The 19728-nt window shown below is 49.0% G+C and overlaps 1 protein-coding gene across 6 annotated transcripts in view; it reads right to left on the bottom strand.

The window, feature by feature from the left end:
- The window catches only part of ltbp4 (latent transforming growth factor beta binding protein 4), a 219225-nt gene that overhangs the window by 74824 nt on the left and 124673 nt on the right, over positions 1-19728 (bottom strand). For 5 of the 6 annotated variants that reach the window (XM_084334973.1, XM_084334977.1, XM_084334975.1 and 2 more), the window contains one exon: positions 17627-17746. The exons of the other annotated variant lie outside the window; for it this stretch is intronic. In XM_084334973.1, coding sequence (XP_084191099.1) covers positions 17627-17746 — 120 coding nt within the window. The remainder of the gene's footprint in view (positions 1-17626; positions 17747-19728) is intronic. 6 annotated transcript variants of the gene reach the window in all.

Here is a 19728-nt window from a genome sequence, read left to right as displayed (position 1 = left end):
GAGTAGTGGACAAGACGGTTAATCTGTCTCTGCTTATCTAATTAGGTGCGGACTAATTAGGAGGCGGCTGTTACAAAGGGTCAGATTAAACCGAATATATATATTTATTGCTTGAGATCCCATGTATACTATTTGTATATCGTTTGATATCCCTTGTATATTCTTTGTACATATACACGGAATATCCCTTTACCTGGTACAGGACAGACCATAATATTCGTTCTCCTATTGGAAGCGATCCCCTAGGCGCCACGGCCATACCCCCAATGTCTAGTTCAAAGTCACCGCTAAGACATGCCTGAACATGCCCGGTTTTGCGCAGTAATACGAGACAGAAATAAGGCTGGTACTAGATTATTCACCGTACGTATAAATACGGCGCAGGTGGATACAGCAGCACTTAGCCTAAAGTCAAGTTACCCTCAAACGAGTTAACCCAAAACGTTAAAGCCTTCATCACGAGTCAACGACCAAGTGAAGTGAGCAACCTTGCGTCTAAATAGAGCAATTATAACCGCGTGCGAATAGGATAGTAAAAGTGTCAGAGTTTAGTGAAGTAACGTCAAGTTCGACCTAGTTAAATGTGAAGTACCGTGCACCGGAGAATCTACACCGGTGAATGCAGAGCCTTTTCCGGCTGGATTATTGCTTTGGTACTGTGGCTGCTGGAGCAGAGAACCATCTACCCCGCTGCTGTGTGGGATTTACCCGTGAGGAGCATCACTCGAGCCCGTCTCTAGGAGAGGCTGGCTGGCTTTCACCTATGCTGTCGCGCATACTTGGATTATAGCTGCTGCTTTCGTCTGCCGATCAAGGGAGTAATGTACCGCCTCCCGTAGCTGGAGCTTATTGATTCCCCGTTGATCCAGACTTTTGCATTCGAACATTCCTCCCCCCTGCTGGCTTACAACCGGAGGGAACCCCCTTAGTATCTCCAGCTGACCTACTAGTGTACCATATATAATTCTTATGCTACGGGTGGTATTAATTATCCCCTGCGTAATATGCTCATGGACTTACGCTCTTGACCTATTCATGCACATTCTTCGCCTTACAAGCGCAACTCTCAATCTTAATAAATAATGTAAGATAATCTTGGTGCTCTTCTAATAAATATTATTCTAAACAGTATTTCTTGTGAAGCCGTGTTATTGTGGGGGTGTTCATCACATATACCTGTGTACTGTATGGCCAGTAGTAATGTACATAACGCAGTAGTGGTTTAATGATACCATACTTATTCAATACAGTCAGGGAATTGTACCCCTCAGTTACACATGGAGTAGGCTTCGCTGTGAAGTCCCAACTGCTGCAACGCATCCCAGAGTCCCCCATCGGTGTCAGCGAACGCCTAATGACTTGGCGCATCCCCCTTGCAAAGGGACGCTTCGCCACTCTCCTTAGTGCTTATGCACCAACTTTAGATGCTGAGTTCAACATCAAAGAGGATTTCTACCGAGCCCTCGACTCAATATTACAGAAAACTTCAGCTACGGACAAGCTCATATTAATGGGAGACTTCAATGCTAGAGTGGGCACGGAGCACCTGGTATGGGACAGAGTTATTGGCCGACATGGAGTAGGGAAGAAGACAACGGGCTTCGGCTCCTCTCCCTCTGTGCAGAACACCACCTGGTCATAACCAACACCATCTTCCAGATGAAGAACAGGTTCAAAACCACATGGCAGCACCCCCGCTCTAAACACTGGCATCTCCTGGACTATGTGATTGTACGCCAAAAGGACCGACAGGACGTCCTTACCACCCGAGTCATGCGTGGAGCCGAGTGCTGGACTGATCACCTCATGGTCAGATCCAAACTCCTCATGAGTATTCAACCCTGTGGACCGAGGGTAGCACCTAATAAGAAACTCAATTCTGCAGCACTGAACACCCCCACCTCAAAAAACCACCTCCGACAGCTCCTTGCTGAAAACCTTAATAAGATCCCAGAGGAATCAGCTGACTGGCCAGCTCTGCGCCAGGCTATCCACAGCGCAGCCTCTGAGGCACTTGGCCAGATGAGGAAACGACACCAGGACTGGTTTGATTGTAACTCAGCCAAGATACAGTCCCTGCTAAAAACCAAGCATGAAGCCCACAAAGCTCTCCTGTCCTGCCCTGGTTCTCCCACCCTGAAAGCTGCCTTTACTGCAGCAAGAACAGCAACCCAGCGAGCCCTCCGGACTATGGAGGATGCCTGGTGGATACAGAAGGCGAAGGAGATCCAAAGCCTGGCAGACTGCCACAACACCCAGGGCTTTTACGATGCCATCAAAGCACTGCATGGCCCCAGGAAGCGGGCGACTGCTCCAGTTCGATCAGTCGACGGTTCTAAACTCTTTAAGGACCGACATGAGATCCTCACCCACTGGGCAAACCACTTTGAGTCTCTACTCAACCACACCAACCCCACTAACCCACATATCCTGGATAATCTCCCAGACATGCCACCAGTCATGCACCTGGACACCCCACCACACTTCTCTGAGACCCGTCAAGCCATTGCGGGTCTAAAGAACAATAAAAGCCCTGGACCCGATGGCATCCCAGCAGAGGTTTTCAAACACGGAGGGTACTTCCTCACGCGCCGTCTGCACCTCCTGATCTGCAACATCTGGGAACATGAGACCCTCCCACAGGACTGGAAGGATGCAAACATTGGGTCTCATTTCTCGAACGAAGTTACGACAAAATATTTCGTCCAGATTTCGGCCTATTTAAGACATATTAGGGCTGGGAGTGGGAGTCTTCAAATTTTCCTGAGATCTTATTTGAGAGCAGATCTAAGAGTGCTGAGGAGCACACTTAAATATGCTCTCAGCCCACGATCAAATCTCATGATTGATTGACTAATTTAAAATGTTATTATAACTTGACAGACTGTGTTCTCATAGTGATTCCTTCACGTCAACGCTACAGGCCTCCTTGGAATTAATTACTTAATCATAATTAAAATAAATATGACAATATTTGTACAATAAGAAATTACGAATTTGATGTCAGAAAAATAAATAATATGGATTCATCTGATCACAGGGCAGCTGGATTAACCATATCTGAACCAGCTATTTTGGACAAATAATTACTCAGATATTCAAACACAATTATGCAATTATTGTGAAATGATTGAAAATAATAATAATTTAATGTCTTCTGTGGAATTTGTATTTCTTATTTGTTACACATCTGTTTTAATGATTCATTATATACATTTGAAAGAATGCAGGTCAACATGCAATGTATCCCATTGATTGGTATACAATGGGACAGACCTTTGTTTGATTGATTGATTGAAAACTTTATTAACAGATTGCAGAATGGGTACAGTACAGTACAGCTCAATTACATAAGGGGATGCAGACCAGAGAAAGAATTTCGTCTTGTTTACATCAGGGTCCCCCATTTTCAATTCATCATAACATATATGACACACATGACACAGATAGACAGTACTGCTACATCTATACATTTATGATACCAGATTTGCAAATACAGTACTGTTTGTGTTACGAAGGATCAGATTAAACCGAATATATATATTTATTTATTGATATATATTGCATAGTATTTGTATATCGTTTGATATCCCTTGTATATTCCTTGTACATATACACGGAATATCCCTTTAGTCCAGCCCATAATAGTTCATTCTCCTATTGGACAGCGGTCCACCGGCGCCAGGGACCGGCCCCCGGAGCCAAGTTCAAAGTCACCGACACGACATGTCTGTACTTGCCCGGCCCTGCCCAGGGATACGGCGACAGAAATGAGAGTGGCACTATTTGTTCACCGTGCGTATAAATACGGCGCAGGTGAATGTAGAAGCCCCTTAGCCCCTTACCTCCGTACCCTTCGTCCTTTTAGTATGTTACCCACTAAGTGAAGCCTCACCCACGATACAACGTGCGGTGAAGTATGGCCTGTTTGGCCTCAGAATAGAGCATCGAGACCGCGTGCAAATTAGTAACTGAATTGTCAGAGTTTGGCACTATACCGTCGAGTGCGACATATTTCTATTGAGTCTTTAATAGTCTATTTGTGTATAGTGTATCGTGCGGTTAGAATTCTATAGTGACCAGCATCTCCAACGCTTTCTCGCATTAGCTAGAGTTCTTATCCAGGCTGGGCCGACCGCATGGCGCTTTCACCCGAGGAGACCTAGGCGAGAACCGTATGGACATGTACACTGGATTAATCTACCCGACGAATACATAGCCCTTTGCGGCTGGAATATATTTGCTTTGGTCCTATGATTTATGGAGCGGATAATCGCCGACGCCTGCACGTGTTGGATTTACCCCGAGAGGAGTCAAGTCGAGTCGGCGCTCAGAGAGCCTGAGGCCGCCTAGCTTTCTTCACTGTAGAGCTACAGTCTACAAGAGAACCAAGCTGTATTCGTCTGTGGATCAAGAGACTACTGCACCGGCTTCTGTACCTGAAGTCTCCCTAGTCATCGTTGACCAGACGTCCTACTACCGACAGATCTTCTACCCCCTTGCTGGCTTACAACCAGTGGGAACCCCTTCCAGTATCTCCCGCTATCACTAGTGTACCATAGATATAATTCCCTAAGATTCAGGTTGTATAATTACCTCCTGCGTAACCAGAGAATGGACATTCGTTATTGATTTGCCTACGCATACTCCTTTGCCTTACAAGTGCATTCAAAGAATAATGTAAAGTATCCTATGTACCTTTTTCTCCATTAAATACTTGATTAATACCTTTGACTGGAACCGATTTCATTGTGGGAAGTGTTCATCATATTCATATATCGTGTACTGTATGGCCAGTAATTAAAGTACATAAAGCGGTAGTGGTTTAATGATACCATACTTATCAATACAGTCAGGGAATTGTACCCCTCAGTTACAATTGGTCCTTCGAGCCGGAGGGTAACTAGTGTAATATTAATATAGTGGTATTAATATTGAAATGGCCTATGATGAACACTCCACAAAACGGTCCTCCTAAAGTAGATCGCCCGCAGCGTAGACGGCAGCCACCTCAGTACTTAGAGGATTACGTTGCCAGTATACTACCTAGCCTTCTACAGACGGTAAACGCGGAAAAAGTAGAAAGTAAAATGATGTCCGACCCTATCAACCAGGCTACCCCGCCAACAGAGGCCCTAGTGGGTTCTAATGTAACTGACCAAGCTCACGGTAGGGACCAGGAGGGAACTGACACGACTTTACCCCCCGCCAAGACCGAGGAAGTAGTCCCCGGAGAGCCCCAGGAGAAAGACAACCCTCCAGAGATGGAACTCTGCCCGGTACAAGAAGAGGAGAGCGCCCAGGAGATAGAGCTCCAGGACTCCCCACAGGAGAACGCATCTCCAACGAGTACTGCCAGGAGCGGATCACCTCAACCAGCGTCTTCCCCCAGCGAGGCGGACAAGATGCTGGCACAGGCATTCCTCGCCAGCCTAGCAGCCTCTACAGAGCGCGATCGACTCCAAGCAGAGCGCGATCGACTCCAAGCACAGATGCTTAGCGAGCGCGAACATTCTTCCATGGAAAGAGAACGCATTCAAGCGCAGCAACGGAGCGACGAAGATCGTATACGTCTAGAGATTAGACGCCTTCAGACGGAAGAGAATATGGTAAGAGACCACGCCGAATCCCAGCGCGCCGCCGCCGAAGCCCAGCGCGCCGCTGCCGGTGCCCAAAGAGAAGCAGAGCGCGACATCGCTCTCACCAAGCGCGAAGCCGAGCGCGACCGATTACAAGCGCAGCTAATGGAGCAGCTGATCGTCAGGGCAACACCCCCTCCCTCCGCACGGGGTTCCAGGGCCTCGTCAAGACACGGGTCAAGGGCACCCTCCCCTAACCGATCAAGCGACCCTGAGCCCGACCACCAGAGAGAGCCTATACCCCCCTCCGAACTCCTTCCCCGACCGGTCCCAGTGAGACCCAGCTACAAGGAAGGAACGGTATACACCGCGGAGAGGCTAAATAGACGACTACAGGATCTAGAGGACCTGCCAGAGGAAGAAGAAGAGGGAGAGGAGGAGAGTCAAGCCCGACAGTAGCACAGTACTCCACAGGACCAGGAGGTCCAGTACAGCCCAGGCTCTACCCCCGCGGCTCTGCGCTACAGACCCCCGACTCAATTCACGGGTGAGATTGACGCACAACCAGTCCAGAGGAATAGCACCTGGATACGCGGGCCATGGTACCCTGCCGGTACCAGCCCACCGAGAGGCGTAAGAGACTCGCCTAGGAGGCCTCTCTTCCAACGCTCACCGATGTGCCAGCCATCTACGGCATCATACATTGGCACACCGACGTTTCCAGACTTCACCCATGAGAACAGAGCACAGTACACGGAGCTACGGATGTGCTTAGAGACAATGATGGCTGATGTAGCTGATGAACGCCACAAGTATGCTATCCTATTGAAGCACCTCAAGGTGCCCCGAGCGCACAATATAGCGCTGGCCTATGCCACCTCTACTACCCCATACACAGCGGCTCTAGCAGCACTCGACCAAAGATATGGACGCATATGGGATTACGTAATACAAGAGATAAGGCATATTGACCGCCTACCCCCAGCAACAGACAATCGCTCACTAGACGACCTGTCTATCAAGGTACAATCCCTGGTAGGGATGCTGGGGGCGCAACGAGAAAAGGGTATGCACGAACTATACGCAAACTCTAATGTCGAGAGGATTTTAGAGAAGCTTCCGCCCGCCCGACAAGAGCGCTTCAGGCGGCAAAGAGACCACCGTGATCCTAACGGTCCCGAGCCATCCCTCCTAGACCTAGCCGACTTCCTGGCGAGAGAAGTCAGCAGCCTGCGATTGGATACGTTCGTGCGGAGCACACCAAGCTCCAGAGAGGGACCTAGGAGAGCAAACGATGGCCGAAGATTGGTGACTGTCATGCACCAATCAGAACCAGTACCGAGCAGCAAGAACCACAGTACCCCCTCGATGAAAGAGAAGTGGAAGATGGTGTGCCCGTACTGCGAGAAAGAACACTGGTTGTCACAATGTGACACATTCAAGAAGATGACCGCCGACGAAGTGGGTCAATGGATAAAGTCCAACCGACGCTGTTACCGATGTGCGCGCAGTCACATGGCAGCCGAGTGCCGCTTAAAGAAGAGGTGTAGTCGGTGTGACGGAGCCCACCTAGATGTCCTACACGACAGTAACAGAAGAAAGCCCACACCCTCAAGCAGCACAAAGGCAAGTGTTATGTACATTGACCCCGCTAGCAGCGGGGGCGCCCGAGTGCTCTTAAAGGTGGTCCGCGTAACACTGAGTTACCAAGACAAGGTCATGGACACTTACGCCGTCCTTGACGACGGGTCAGAGAAGACCCTTCTCCTCGCATCCGCTGCGGCCCAGCTGGGGCTGCGGGGGAGCGAAAACCAGATGACGATTCGGACAATAAGAAGAGATCTAAAGACGATAAAGGGCGAGAATGTCTCCTTCACTATCGCAGCAAGCGGGCAGCCAGAGAGACGGTATAGGATTACTAATGCTTTCACCAGCCAAGAAATAGGCCTGTCGCAGTACACCTACCCCATCGCCAAGCTGATGGATAAATATGTGCACCTGCGTCAACTACCTATCCCGCTCATAGACGGTGCCACCCCGACCCTGCTGATAGGCTCCGACCATGCAGACCTCATAGTCCCGATAGACCGGGTCCACACAGGGCCCAGAGGCTGTCCTGCAGCAGTCGAGACCCGCCTAGGATGGACATTACAAGGCCCCCTCGCTAAGTCTCTTAACCGAACAGCAGCCACTAGCTGCCTCCACTCCAGAGTGACAGAAGAAGACACCACCCTCCTACAGCATGTCGAGAGGCTATGGACACTAGAGACAATGCCCTTTAAGAACGAAAAGAAAGACATTCGTTCCAAGGAAGACATTTACGCCATAGCACTCCTCGAGCAAGGGACAAAGAGAGTCAAAGTCAACGGAGTGATGAGATACGCAACTCCACTCCTGAGGCGAGAGGGTATGCCCACCTTCCACGCCCCAAAAGAAGCGACGGAGCGGTATCTATTGAACACAGAGCGGCGCCTAGCCAGAGACCCCGCTCAAGAGACTGTGTACCGCGCTGAGATTAACAAGCTAATCACAGCGGGACACATAAAGAAAATTGACATTAAAGAGGCCGATCAGACGACCGAATCATGGTACGTGCCGCACCACAAAGTCCACCACAACGGCAAGGATCGTATTGTGTTCAACTGCAGCTACCAGATCGGATCACAAAATCTGAATAAAGAGCTCTTGCCCGGCCCAACACTCGGCCCCTCCCTACTAGGCGTGTTACTACGTTTCCGCCAGGACAAGGTGGCCATCAGCGGCGACATCAAAGGGATGTTCCTGCAGGTGAGACTAGTGGAGGAGGACAAGCCCCTGCTGCGGTTCCTATGGAGAGAGAGGATCGGGGATGAGCAACCAGCCATCTATCAATGGGAAGTCCTCCCTTTCGGAACCACATGCAGCCCATGCTGTGCTACGTTTGCACTGCAAAAACACGTCGCAGAGGACCCAGCAGCTGATGAAGAGGTCCGAAAAAGTGTAGAAAATAGTTTCTACGTGGACAACTGTCTGCAAAGCGTCTCGACTCCAGAAGAAGCAGAGGCCCTTCTACTCAAGCTCCGCGCCTCCCTGATCAAAGGCGGCTTTGATCTCAGGCAGTGGGCCAGCAGCGACCCGCAAGTATTGCGCAGCCTCTCCCCCGAGGACAAGGCAGCAAGCAGCGAGACCTGGATGGCGACCATCCCAGGAGAAGCCCAAGAAATGACATTAGGACTAGTCTGGCGCTTCAAAACAGACTTGCTCCATTATAAACACACACCCCTGACCAAGGAGCAGGGAAGGTCGACTGCACTACCGACCACCAGACGGAGTGTATACAGAACACTCGCCAGACAATATGACCCGTTGGGATGTATTCTACCTTACACCACCAGGGCAAAGATGATTGTAAGAGCGTTATGGGACAAGGACCAGGGCTGGGACGACCCCATACCCGAACACCTTGCATCCACATGGAGAGAGTGGGAGACGGAACTCAGCTCACTCCCAGGTGTTAACATACACCGCAGCTACTTCCCACCCACAGTGAGGCCGGAGACGTGCCAGATGCACGTCTTCAGCGACGCCTCCGAAGTAGCCTACGGCTCGGTGGCCTACTTGCGTGCCCGAGAGGAGGGAGGAGAAATACACACTGCTTTCATCCTGGCTCGCTCAAGAATAGCCCCACGAAAGCAACAATCTATCCCACGTCTAGAGCTCTGCGCAGCCCTAGCAGGAGCGCACCTCGCCACGTTAATCCAACGTGAACTCACCATTCCGGTGCAAAGAACAATCTTGTGGTCAGACTCCACGACAGTACTCACATGGATCCGGTCTGATTCGTGCAGATACAAGGTCTTCGTGGGGGTCAGAGTCACAGAGATTCAAGATTTAACAGAAGTAGCAAGCTGGAGGTATGTGGACACAAAACACAACCCAGCTGACGTCATCACCCGGGGAATGTCCCTGGATGACCTCACCCGTCACAACCCATACAGTGACGGACCAGAGTTTCTCAAGCTCCCGGAAGAAGAGTGGCCTACACCCACCCCACGGGAGGCGAGTAAAGAGGAGGCCGAAAACAAGAAATCTGTGTTCTGTGGATTGAACACACTCGTCTCCACAGACCCCGACATAGACGATTGCCTCACCCTAGAGAGTGCGCAGCTAAAGACATTTCTGTGGCACCACCCAGAGGTTCAGCCCACTACTGACTTTTCAGCAGCTGACTACGAAGAAGCGGAACTTCTTCTACTACAACGAGCCCAGAGAGACTCGTTCCCCGATGAGCTAGACTGTCTACAGGGAGCAAAGCCCGTCCCATCAGACAGCAGACTGCTCCAACTAGCACCCGAGAGCGACGCCCATAGTCTCATCAGAGTGGGTGGTCGTCTGCGGAGAGCCCCAGACTTACCGGATGACGTCAAGTACCCGATAGTCTTGAACAGCCGACACAAGGTCACAGAGCTGATCATAAAGAAATACAACGAGGATGTGCACCACGCAGGGGCAGAGAGAGTCTTCGCGGAGATCAGACGTCGTTATTGGATACTGCAAGGGAGAGAAGCAGTGCGGCGCTTCCAGCGAACCTGTCTAGACTGTCGTAAGTGGCGAGCGCAGCCCAGTATACCCCGGATGGCTGACCTACCTCCCTGTCGCCTCCGACTCGGCGACAAGCCTTTTCACTCCACCGGTATGGACTGTTTCGGCCCGCTGTATATAAAGAAAGGAAGAGGAACCGAGAAGCGGTGGGGGATTGTATTCAAATGCATGACCACCCGAGCGATACATATAGAACTCCTTCCAACCATGAGCACAGACTCATTCCTTATGGCCTTCCGAAGATTCACATCGCGGAAAGGCAAACCGTCTATATTGTTGTCTGATCACGGGACAAACTTCAAAGGCGGAGAAAGAGAGCTGAGAGAGAGCTTCCAAGCTATGGGCCCAGAACTTAAGACCCACCTCGCTCCATCCCAGATTGACTTCCAGTTTAATCCCCCGAACGCACCTCACTTCGGTGGAACTTGGGAACGAGAAGTACGTTCAATAAAGACAGCCCTGTACGCCGTGCTTGGGGCCCAGACCGTGGCGGAAGAAGTCCTAATGACAGTCCTCACGGAGATCGAGGGAGTATTGAACTCAAAGCCCCTCGGTTACGTCTCAAGTGATGTAGCAGATGTCGACCCAGTCACCCCCAACACACTCTTGATGGGGCGGCTGGACCCCGCGCTACCCCAGACAATGTACAGGCCTGAAGAAGCGAACGGCCGAAGAATGTGGAGGTACAGTCAAGTATTGGCTGACAAGTTTTGGAACAGCTTCCTACTCCACTACCTACCGTCTCTACAGACCCGCCAGAAATGGGTAAAAGAGAGAGACAATTTGACAGAAGGAACAGTCGTCATGATTATCGACCAGTCACTACCCCGAGCTATGTGGCCGGCTGGCCGCGTAAGCAAAGTGATCACCGGTGCCGACGGAAAGGTCCGAGCAGCCGAAGTGCTCGTCCAAGGGCGGACCTACACCCGACCCGTGGCGAGGCTAATAGAACTGCCAAGGCTCCCCGATACTATCGATGACGACCATGACCCCATGACTTTGTGAACTGACCGATCCCTCACAACAGACATTGAGTAGTGGACAGTGCGGTTAATCTGTCTCTGCTTAGCTAATTAGGTGGGACTAATTAGGGGGCGGCTGTTACGAAGGATCAGATTAAACCGAATATATATATTTATTTATTGATATATATTGTATAGTATTTGTATATCGTTTGATATCCCTTGTATATTCCTTGTACATATACACGGAATATCCCTTTAGTCCAGCCCATAATAGTTCATTCTCCTATTGGACAGTGGTCCACCGGCGCCAGGGACCGGCCCCCGGAGCCAAGTTCAAAGTCACCGACACGACATGTCTGTACTTGCCCGGCCCTGCCCAGGGATACGGCGACAGAAATGAGAGTGGCACTATTTGTTCACCGTGCGTATAAATACGGCGCAGGTGAATGTAGAAGCCCCTTAGCCCCTTACCTCCGTACCCTTCGTCCTTTTAGTATGTTACCCACTAAGTGAAGCCTCACCCACGATACAACGTGCGGTGAAGTATGGCCTGTTTGGCCTCAGAATAGAGCATCGAGACCGCGTGCGAATTAGTAACTGAATTGTCAGAGTTTGGCACTATACCGTCGAGTGCGACATATTTCTATTGAGTCTTTAATAGTCTATTTGTGTATAGTGTATCGTGCGGTTAGAATTCTATAGTGACCAGCATCTCCAACGCTTTCTCGCATTAGCTAGAGTTCTTATCCAGGCTGGGCCGACCGCATGGCGCTTTCACCCGAGGAGACCTAGGCGAGAACCGTATGGACATGTACACTGGATTAATCTACCCGACGACTACATAGCCCTTTGCGGCTGGAATATATTTGCTTTGGTCCTATGATTTATGGAGCGGATAATCGCCGACGCCTGCACGTGTTGGATTTACCCCGAGAGGAGTCAAGTCGAGTCGGCGCTCAGAGAGCCTGAGGCCGCCTAGCTTTCTTCACTGTAGAGCTACAGTCTACAAGAGAACCAAGCTGTATTCGTCTGTGGATCAAGAGACTACTGCACCGGCTTCTGTACCTGAAGTCTCCCTAGTCATCGTTGACCAGACGTCCTACTACCGACAGATCTTCTACCCCCTTGCTGGCTTACAACCAGTGGGAACCCCTTCCAGTATCTCCCGCTATCACTAGTGTACCATAGATATAATTCCCTAAGATTCAGGTTGTATAATTACCTCCTGCGTAACCAGAGAATGGACATTCGTTATTGATTTGCCTACGCATACTCCTTTGCCTTACAAGTGCATTCAAAGAATAATGTAAAGTATCCTATGTACCTTTTGCTCCATTAAATACTTGATTAATACCTTTGACTGGAACCGATTTCATTGTGGGAAGTGTTCATCATATTCATATATCGTGTACTGTATGGCCAGTAATTAAAGTACATAAAGCGGTAGTGGTTTAATGATACCATACTTATCAATACAGTCAGGGAATTGTACCCCTCAGTTACAGTTTGTGATACAAAAAGAGTCCAGAAAAGAGAGTACATTTGACGTAGAAACTGTTGGAGGAGGTTGGGTAGGGATGGGTGGGGGATAGACTTACACTGTACAAAGACTCACTTCTTCAACCATTATCTGAAAGGATAAAAAAAAAAAAAAAAAAAAAAATCTAACCCCGACTAACCTTAATGTCATGCACTTGTCCTAATAAACTAACCTACACTGTAACACGCAACACTTTGATGAACATTGTTACTCAGCTGATAGAGTTATACCCTTCTTGCTGTCTTGTCGCACAGAACTTGTAAGTCGCTTTGGATAAAAGCGTCAGCTAAATGACTAAATGTAAATGTAAATGTACAAGCAAAACTGTACATTGGAATATTGACAAAACCATACTTGGTCATTTACTGTACATTGGAGGGGGTTGATATAGCTATAAACCTGCATTCCTTTGAATATATCATTAATCAATTAAACTTATATTGAAATACACTATATAGCCTATACCAACACTGAAATGACAGTGGATAAATAAATAAGAACTAAAGCTAATCGGTGGAAATAGACTGCATTAATATTCCATAACAAGTCTTGTGTGCGCCTACGAATGAACAGTAGCCTATAGGCTTATGGAATAATAAGCCTATACTGCGTTCATTCATTACACCCGCCGTAGGCTATATATATATTATATGTCATTCATTCATTCATTCATATACAGTACTGCGCGTGCGCGTGCGTGTGTATCTGTGTGTGCGCGCGCGCTGCGGCAGGTGTGTACCGCAAGCTGTATATGATGCCAATACATTAATCTAATCTAGTTTTGATGGGCGCAAGCGTGATTACGAAACCTAGCCGCATTTCTCGGAGACGCTCTCTGATTGGCACTGACCGACGCTAGGTTTCGTAATCACGCGGCTCGCAAAGCACTTCCGCCATTCCATTTCACACAGCTGCGTCACTAGTTGCCTTATAAGGAACTATGGAGGCGGTGATTTGTATGCAAATGAGCTGAACGGGAACGTGCTTTGGAGTTTACGACAGATTGCCATTCTCCAAGCAGATATCAGATCATATAATTTCTGCGACCGTTTCAGCCACTTAAGACATATCTCCAGCACGTTCAGGACTCAGAGTGTACTTGTCATAGATTATGTCTCAGTGGTTCCAAGATAAGTCTTCCAGAATATATCTTTGGAAATTTTTTGGGAATGAGACCCATTGTGGTCATCTACAAGCAGAAAGGGGACAGAGCAGTCTGCGGAAACAGCCGTGGAATCTCTCTCCTCTCCATCGCAGGGAAAGTGCTGGCGAAGATCATGCTGAACAGGCTGGTGGAAAACATCTCTGAAGCTGCGCTTCCGGAAACTCAATGTGGCTTTCAGAAGACCAGATCCACCACCGACATGGTCTTTGTCCTGAGGCAGCTGCTAGAGAAGAGCAGAGAGCATCGCAAGGATCTTTACATAGCCTTCATAGACCTAAGCAAAGCCTTTGACACCATCAGCCGTGAGCTGCTCTGGAAACACCTCAACAAACTTGGGGTACCACCCAAGTTTCTCTCCATCCTTCAGGAGCCGCATGACGGGATGCAAGCCAGAGTTCAGACGGGTGAACTCCAGTCAGAATCCTTTAAGGTTAATGTTGAGGTGAAGCAGGGCTGTTTCTTGGCTCCGGTGCTCTTTAATCTCCTCCTCTCTGCCGTCACCTGCCTCTTCCGCCGAGCCCTGGGACATGAAGACGGTGTCCATGTGGAATACCGCCTTGATGGTAGTCTCTTCAACATCCGCCGGCTCCAGGCACACACAAAGACAAAATCCTGCCAAGTATGTGAGCTACAGTACGCTGATGACTGTGCCATCTTAGCTCACAGTCCAGAGTCTATGCAGCATGCTCTCGACACCATATCCAGCCTGTACCAATCCTTCGGTCTCCAGGTCAACATACAAAAAACCGAAGTCATGTCCCAACTCACTTCCCGAACCTCTACACCTCCCAGTTTTCACATAAACGGTGTTCCACTCAAAACAGTGGATCATTTCACCTACCTCGGCTCCACTCTGTCCTCATGCTGCTCCCTTGACCCGGAGATACACACACGTATCAATAAAGCGGCATCATCCTTTGGACGCCTACGCAGCAGGGTTTTTGAAAACCGAAACCTGAAGATCAGCACCAAGGTTGCCGTTTACAATGCAGTATGTCTCTCCACTCTGCTCTATGGAGCAGAATCCTGGACCCCATACCGCCGGAACATCACCAACCTGGACGCTTTCCACATCCGTTGCCTCCAAAGGATCCTCGGCCTGACCTGGGAAGATCGAGTCCCGCACACAGACATCCTCAACAACACCAACTCAATCTGTATGGCCGCAGCTGTGGCCAAAAAACATCTTCGTTGGATAGGGCACACCATACGTATGCCTGACCACCGCCTGCCCCGCCAAGTCCTCTATGGCCAACTGAGAGGAGCAAAGCGGGCTGCTGGAGGCCAAAAGAGACGCTTTAAGGACTATACCAGGGACCTCCTAAAGTGTGCAAACATCACGCAGCTTGAAACTCTGGCACTCGACAGATCAGCCTGGCAAGTCACTTGTGCCACTGCAGTTTCCCAAATACACCAAACAAACCAAGACCGAAGATCTGAGAGGCGCACGCAACGACACCAGCGGGCGGTTGGCATCCCCCAGGTATCTGGCTTCCCTTGCGCCATCTGTGGACGGGTGTGCGGCTCAAGGATCGGACTCAACGCCCACGAGAAGTGGCACCAGCGGCAGCGTCGCTAACCCCCCTCCCCCTCTCCCCATCCCTGGAGCAAGCGTCATCATCGAACACGATGGACAGCTAAGAGAAGAGTGTGTGGGGGGGGGGGGGAGATATCATAGTTTTCTCCATTTTCCTTCCTTTCATTCACATTTTGTGTGAGCTGGTTTTCATTAAGTTCGTTGAGGAATATGGGTGTTAAGCTGTTGATAAAATGTGTGGGAATGAGTGTGCTTGTGTACTCTAGGAGCCGCATCAGACCATGTTACAGTACTCCACACATCGGACCACGTTACAGGACTCCACACATCAGACCACGTTACAGTACTCCACACATCAGACCATGTTACAGTACTCCACACATCGGACCACATTACAGTACTCCACACATCGGACCACGTTACAGTACTCCACACATCGGACCACATTACAGTACTCCACACATCGGACCACGTTACAGAACTCCACACATCGGACCATGTTACAGAACTCCACACATCAGACCACGTTACAGAACTCCACACATCGGACCATGTTACAGAACTCCACACATCAGACCACGTTACAGAACTCCACACATCGGACCACGTTACAGGACTCCACACATCGGACCACGTTACAGAACTCCACACATCAGACCACGTTACAGTACTCCACACATCGGACCACGTTACAGAACTCCACACATCGGACCACGTTACAGAACTCCACACATCGGACCACGTTACAGACCTCCACACATCAGACCACGTTACAGAACTCCACACATCGGACCACGTTACAGAACTCCACACATCGGACCACGTTACAGAACTCCACACATCGGACCATGTTACAGAACTCCACACATCAGACCACGTTACAGAACTCCACACATCGGACCACGTTACAGAACTCCACACATCAGACCATGTTACAGTACTCCACACATCAGACCACGTTACAGTACTCCACACATCAGACCACGTTACAGACCTCCACACATCAGACCACGTTACAGAACTCCACACATCAGACCATGTTACAGTACTCCACACATCGGACCACGTTACAGTACTCCACACATCAGACCATGTTACAGGACTCCACACATCAGACCACGTTACAGTACTCCACACATCAGACCACGTTACAGTACTCCACACATCAGACCATGTTACAGTACTCCACACATCAGACCATGTTACAGTACTCCACACATCAGACCACGTTACAGAACTCCACACATCAGACCATGTTACAGTACTCCACACATCAGACCACGTTACAGTACTCCACACATCAGACCACATTACAGAACTCCACACACTGGAGTCTGGACCACATTACAGGACTCCACATAATTGGACCACGTTACAGTACTCCACACATCGGACCACGTTACAGAACTCCACATAATGGACCACATTACAGGACTCCACACATTGTACCACATTACAGTACTCCACATACTGGACCATGTTACAGGACTCCACACACTGGACCACGTTACAGAACTCCACATACTGGACCACATTACAGGACTCCATGCATCAGACCACATTACAGAACTCCACACACTGGACCACGTTACAGGACTCCACACATCAGACCACATTACAGAACTCCACACACTGGACCACGTTACAGAATTCCATGCATCAGACCACATTACAGAACTCCACATACTGGACCACGTTACAGGACTCCATGCATCAGACCACATTACAGGACTCCATGCATCAGACCACATCACAGAACTCCACATACTGGACCACGTTACAGAATTCCATGCATCAGACCACATTACAGAACTCCACATACTGGACCACGTTACAGAACTCCATGCATCAGACCACATTACAGGACTCCAGACATCAAAGCCCATGAACTCTTTATTTGTTAGAACACCAGTATTGTGTTCACTGGATCAACAAACCTAAAAACCTAAAAAAATAACTTGAATGAACTATTGGATAGGCCGCCGTCAGGTGGGCCGCTCAAAGGAGCATCAGACGGGGCTGGCCCAGACTGTGATCTTGTGTACTGAGTTGGTAAGCTAACCTACTGCTATTTCTCTTTCTTCAGACCATCTATTCTGTTTTCCCTCATTTCCCCTCTATACTACACTTCAGGTTAGAACTAGTGTTTGGAATGGCAAACTAATTAAAACCTAGACTGACGCTAGTTCGTAACAGTGTGTGTGTGTGTGTGTGTGTGTGTGTGTGTGTGTGTGTGTGTGTGTGTGTGTGTGTGTGTACCTGTACACTGTCCATTGACACTGTGGTATCCTTTTCTACAGGCTCGACAGCTGAATGAACCCTCTGCGTTGATACACTCCTGACCTGGACAGGCCCCGCCCACCTCACACTCATTTATATCTACAGGAAGAGAGAGATTAGTGTCTAAAGTTATGTCTGTTTGACTGTTTAAAATGTGCAGTGAAAACTACTCCGATGCTTTGCAACCTAGTCATTCAGTTAATTCGGGGTAACCTAACGTTAGCTGCGGAGCTAACGCTAGCTAACACTAGCTAACCAAGCTCATACAGACACACAGAGAGAGATAACAACTGAGCTCAGGTAGAAAGGGTGGGGGCGAGCGGGGACCGGGGAGCTAGCCGTCTCTGTGTGTGTGTGCGCGCGCTGGTCTTCTGAAAGACCAGAGACAGAGGAGTCAGAGGAATAACGACCTGTTGAATGCAACTACAGTTCAATAGATTAAATTTACTTTATTTAAGATATTGAACTGTAGTTGCATTCAACATGTCGTTATTCAATAGATTAAATTAGTTTAAGAATAAAAAAAAAACAAAAAAAAACTAATAATAAAATTGTTTTTTTTATTAAGAGAATCTCAAATACATAATTGTATTTAAGTGTATAGTTAATTTATATATTTTTCTGACATGGGGGCTCAACAATAAATGACAATCAGAAATGTCAAGTTGCATGTTGTTATTCTAACCAGCTTAGTTCTGTTGCATTTCCAATTTATTTATTTAAATTATAAATGTATCAGGGATCGATAAAGAATCGGATCGATAAGCAGAATCGATAATGGAATCGGATCGATAAAATCGTATCAATTCCCATCCCTACCTGACGCCACTTTGGGTGTGCATATTTTTTATACGTTGAGCTTATAGGACTAGATATTACAATCCCTTAGATAATCAGCACTTTTTATTGAATGGGGTAGTGGTAAAAGCTTCACTGGGGTCTTCAGGTGGGCACCCTCCTTCATTGGTGTTTCGTTGACAGGCCCACGACACCTCCGAAGGGCTCAACGGCAACACCTGGCGTCCCAGGTGTGCCCCCCTCTGCTTTTACCCCTCAATGGTCATTTTGCACCCAGTTGGGGTCCTTTCTCTTAATCCATAGCCATCTGCTGCTTCGTTCGGCAGCCTCTGACAGTGTTTTGACAGCTTGTCGGAACTCCTGTCCTCGCACTCCCATCCCCTTAAGAAGCTTGGTTGTGGACATGGCAACAAATCCTCTAGATCCAACCTCAACCGGAAGCACCTGGGCACCTGGGCACGCCTCGGCTGCTATGTCGGAGTTCTTCAGTCGTTTACGTTCATATGCTTCACCAACTGCAGCCTCCCATGGTACAGTTAGTTCCACAATGAATACCGACTTCTGGGAGGTTGACCACAAGACCAGGTCCGGCCTGAGGTTGGTTGTAATGATCTCAGGCGGAAAGATTAGTTTCTGGTCCAAGTCAACCTGCATTCTCCAGTCCCAGGCAGTGTCTAGGAGGGTTGCTTCTACTCTTGCAGATGGCTTTGCTGGGAGCTGTCCTGCTCTTACGAAAGAAGTGGTGTTTGAGTGTCTAGGCATTGGGGGAGGGAGGGCATTGTTGGTAGTTCTCCTTCCTTCCAGGGTGATTGCCAGTTGTCTTAGGACCTGGTTGTGTCTCCAGGTGTAGCGCCCTTGGGACAAACTGGTTTTGCAGCCGGTGAGGATGTGCCTCAGTGTTGCGGGGGTTTGGCAAAGCGCACAAGAAGGATCTTCTCCAAACCACTGGTTTAGGTTCTTGAAGCTGATTTGGCTTCCTTCCATCTCCCAAAGATCCTTCCATGTGAGCTTACAATGCTCCAGGTTTTCCCAGCTAGTCCATTGGCCCTGTTTGGACTGTGAGACTGCCTTTGCGCATCCGTCTGCCTCCTCTTGTTGCCGAACCTGAGCCACCACCAGCTTTCTCCTCTGGGTTGATGTTGCCTTGTGCCATGTGGGTCGACTTGTTCCAAGTCCAAACCCACCTCTTCCATGCTGCACCTGTCCTACAATGTCTCCATGCCTGAGAGCAGATTTTGCTTGCTGTACGGCCTCAGATGGGATCCATTTCCTCCCAGTTGCCA

Source organism: Notolepis coatsorum (genome assembly GCF_963971535.1).
Source record: "Notolepis coatsorum genome assembly, chromosome: 1".
Classification (NCBI taxonomy): Eukaryota; Metazoa; Chordata; class Actinopteri; order Aulopiformes; family Paralepididae; genus Notolepis; species Notolepis coatsorum.
The sequence above is the reverse complement of the archived record's forward strand: the minus strand, read 5'-3'. Positions and strand labels throughout refer to the sequence as shown.